Source organism: Oenanthe melanoleuca, chromosome 6, assembly GCF_029582105.1.
Source record: "Oenanthe melanoleuca isolate GR-GAL-2019-014 chromosome 6, OMel1.0, whole genome shotgun sequence".
Lineage (NCBI taxonomy): Eukaryota > Metazoa > Chordata > Aves > Passeriformes > Muscicapidae > Oenanthe > Oenanthe melanoleuca.
Window position 1 is genome coordinate 8,959,294 of NC_079340.1, and position 4,122 is coordinate 8,963,415.

The following is a 4,122-nucleotide window of genomic DNA, read 5'->3' on the forward strand; positions in this document are numbered from 1 at the left end:
CAAAGTTTTGTTTGGATCTAATGCCTAGAACAAAGCAGTTTTTTCATGCAAAATGCTAATTATCTTATTTGCCATTATGATGAAAGGTGAAGTACAAACATTTTAAAACATTTTTAAAGCCCATCTTCACATAACTGTTAAAATTAATTGTGAAATTAGATATGTTACAAAATCTGTTGGTGTCAGCAGAGTTCAAAGAAAACTTAGAGCCTACAGTCATTAAGATAAAAATACAAGAACTGGATAATGTAAACATCAGATTGAGTGAACCCAGATTTTATTTTCTTAGTATTCACTGATCATTAAAATTGAAAAGCCAGAGAGGAACTTCTCACGAGGGCGTGTAGAGATAGGAAAAACTGAGAGTAGGTTTAAATGAGATATTAGGAAGAAATTCTTCACTGAGCGTGTTGAGGCACTGTAGCAGGTTGCACACAGAAGCTGTGGATGCTCTGTCAGTGGCAGTGTTTGAGTCCAGTGTGGATGGGGCTTTGAGCAACCTGTTCTAATGGAAAGTGTCCCCACCCATGACAGAGGGGTTGGAAGTAGATGATCTTTAGGGTCCTATCCAACTCAAACCGTTTTGTGATAATTATTCATAATTTTGTTTATTCACATTCCTATATAATGCTTGCATAAAAATTAGCTAGTGGAACAGATGACTATATAAATCAGAAAGAAAATGCAAGAGAGCATACCCTTCAGTTAGAAATTGAGTTACTTAAATCCTTTCAGGTCTTTTTTATACCTGGGAGGCAGGAATAATGAGTTCAAAACTGGAATGTAACAAATTTTACAACGGAATGAAACTTTAATGTAATCCAAGCTTGGCAAGCTGGGTACTTTTGGTTAACTGCTGTGTTTCCTTCCTCCATCTTATGTCCTCTTCTGTCTTTTTGGTCTGCTTTAGGTTCAGCGCACTATTGCCAAGCAAATTCAGATGGTGAGGCAAGTTGGAAAAGGACGATATGGTGAAGTGTGGATGGGCAAATGGAGGGGTGAAAAAGTGGCAGTCAAAGTGTTTTTCACCACAGAAGAAGCGAGCTGGTTCCGAGAAACAGAGATTTACCAGACTGTTCTCATGCGGCATGAAAACATCCTCGGTAAGGCAGCAGGACTTTGCTGGGCTACTGGAGGTTGGGGTGAGGGAGGAGGAGTAGGAGCTCTTACTGGGTGGTTTGAGGGGTCTAAGGCAGCTTCTGAGTTATTCCCTTAACGTGTGCTAATAAAATGTTACTGAAAGGGTAGAATCTTGCTGCTCTTGGTTGGAAATGTGTCTGCAATCTCTGCTGGAAGGCTGGATGGTAAGCTTATGTACAGTTAGGATCAGAGCTTTTACGTGGTTAGTTTTCATAAGAGGAACACATACCTTCTGCTAAAGTACAAGAAAATACAGCTTTAGAAATTATCACTAAAGCTACTACACAAAAATGTTGTGTACAAATAAATAATAACTTGGTTTATACATTCCATAGGTTTCATAGCAGCAGATATTAAAGGCACTGGCTCCTGGACACAGCTTTACTTGATCACAGATTATCATGAAAATGGCTCGTTGTATGATTTTCTGAAGTGCACTACGCTGGACAACAGGGCTCTGCTCAAACTGGCCTATTCTGCTGCATGTGGCCTGTGCCACCTGCACACAGAAATCTATGGGACACAAGGCAAGCCAGCGATTGCACACAGGGACCTGAAGAGTAAAAACATCCTGATAAAGAAAAACGGAACCTGCTGCATTGCAGACTTGGGTCTTGCAGTCAAGTTTAACAGGTAACAAATCCTCTGTCATGGGAAAACTTTCATGTAATTTTTTACTTAATGTGCCAGATACCCAAATTAAAAAGGCAGATGAAGTCATTTGGTTGTGTGCTTTTGGGTTTTTTTTCTGTTTTGAAGAGTAAAATGTTGTTCTTGAATGCTGGTAGACATCATGATGAAAATAGGTTGTTAAGAAACAATGAAAATCTCTTTGTATGGAAAACAAAAGTTTTGTAAAGAAAATGGAGACTTGATTTTTTTTAATTCAAAACTAGCCTTTTATAGGAATTGCAGTTATGTAAATTCTTTCATAGAAAATTTGAACAGCATATAAGCAGTCAAAACTTAATTGAAGATGTGATACTTTAATAGTATTATTAAATACTTTTATTAGTTTAAATTCTATGGAGAACAGAGAATTGTCTCTTTGGTGGTTGTGCCATACAGGATTTCATACCTTGTAACAGTCCACAATTCAGTAACTTGCGAATGTTTTCATATAGTGACACAAATGAAGTTGACGTTCCCTTGAACACTAGAGTGGGAACAAAACGTTACATGGCTCCAGAAGTCCTGGATGAAAGCCTGAACAAAAACCATTTCCAGCCATACATCATGGCTGACATCTACAGTTTTGGGTTGATCATCTGGGAAATGGCTCGGCGCTGTGTCACAGGAGGTAAACTTCCAAATAATCTGTATAAAATCCACCAGGCCCTTCCCTCACTCAAGCAGTGCTTCCCCAGGAAATAACATAATTAGCTTGCTGTGTCATCAGGCTTGTATTCTTTAAAAACAGTAGTAACAGTCTGACAAATATTTTTGTGACTCGTTCTGGCTTTTCTTTTACTCTTCTTTTGTATCCTTATGCATCTTCACCTGTATTCTTATTCCATCATGTATTTCTCTGTGCTTCTTTGTAGCATGTAGTAGATTAGAAAAAGCTAAATACAGCATTTTGATACCAAAATCGAAGGCACTACAAGGAATTATTGTAGCTGCTAAAGTTAATAATCATAATATTGGAGCTTTTCTGGTAAATTATTGTTGTGAAATTTTCAGATTTTTACCGCAGTAAAACAGTGTGGTGAGTTTAACTTGTCACAAAGTCAGTTTTTGTTCCCGGCTAAGGAAATCCAAGAGTAGATACACAGATTTATTTATTTTAATAAATAAATGTTCCTAATCTTTCACAACTATCTGCAGGTATTGTTGAAGAGTATCAATTGCCATATTATGACATGGTGCCAAATGATCCATCCTATGAGGACATGAGAGAAGTGGTGTGTGTCAAACGCCTGCGCCCGGTAGTGTCAAACAGATGGAACAGCGATGAAGTGAGTGTGCTGAGAGGAAAAGATACTTCAGTTTGTTCATTAATATGGGATGGCATTTTAGTTTAATAAATACTAAAATGTTGTGAAGCAGGGACTGCATTCACACATTCTGATACTTTGAAAACCTCACAGCAATAATAGGAGAAAGACATACTTGAGAGCGATTCAAAATACTGTAATTTTTTATGTATCTTTTCAGTGATCTGAGGGGAAGGTACCCATAAGCAGCTTGCAAGTATATGAATACTGCTCTGCTTAACATCATGTGTTTTAGATAGTGGAATATATTCAGTGTTTTAATTGGAGCTAAAACTTAAATTAATTTTTTTTATTATATTAGTCTTAATGGATGTAGCTTATAGGTTTGTGGCATAAGATATTTCACGAAAGTTGCAATTCCTTTATGGATTTCCTCTTTCCTTTTTTCCTTTTTTACTGTTACATCCCAGGACAATCTGTGATGTAACTAAAATACTCTCATTTATATATGTTTTTAAAGACCACAGAAAATAGGACATAACTATTTCACATAGCAAGTTAAATATGCAATATCCATTCTTCCCCAAATCCTTGACTTCCGTGAATTCCCAATTTTTCTCTTCTTTTTTTTGACTGCTGAAAGAGCTATTGTCACATCTTCATTTTCCCTGGAACAATTCTCTCTGGTTTTCCAGCCATATATGTGGAGATTTCTCTGTTTATTGCTGCCGTATTTGTACCACTGTTCTAGAGTTGTACGGAGAAGCTCTGATAATGCATCATTGAGAGACTAAATCAACACATCTGTTAGTTCCTGCTACTGTAATACTAGGCAGTGAGTGGGTAGGATAAGAAGGACTGGCATGTGGATGTTGGGTTTGAGATGTTGGGGATTTTTCCTTCAGTATATCTCTTTATAATAGTTTTCTACTAACAGTTTTGCAGAAAATTTGGAAATAGTACATTTTTGGACTTGAAAGTTCTATAAAGCAAACCAAAATTGTAACTCTGTTACAATAATGGGCCTTTCTTTTTCCTTCTGCAG

General features: G+C 37.0%; 1 protein-coding gene across 2 annotated transcripts in view; it reads left to right on the forward strand.

Annotated features, from left to right (window-relative positions):
• The window catches only part of BMPR1A (bone morphogenetic protein receptor type 1A), a 77,538-nt gene that overhangs the window by 65,101 nt on the left and 8,315 nt on the right, over nucleotides 1–4,122 (forward strand). For both annotated transcript variants that reach the window (XM_056494622.1, XM_056494623.1), the window contains exons 9-12: nucleotides 911–1,103; nucleotides 1,476–1,773; nucleotides 2,265–2,440; nucleotides 2,968–3,098. In XM_056494622.1, coding sequence (XP_056350597.1) covers nucleotides 911–1,103; nucleotides 1,476–1,773; nucleotides 2,265–2,440; nucleotides 2,968–3,098 — 798 coding nt within the window. The remainder of the gene's footprint in view (nucleotides 1–910; nucleotides 1,104–1,475; nucleotides 1,774–2,264; nucleotides 2,441–2,967; nucleotides 3,099–4,122) is intronic.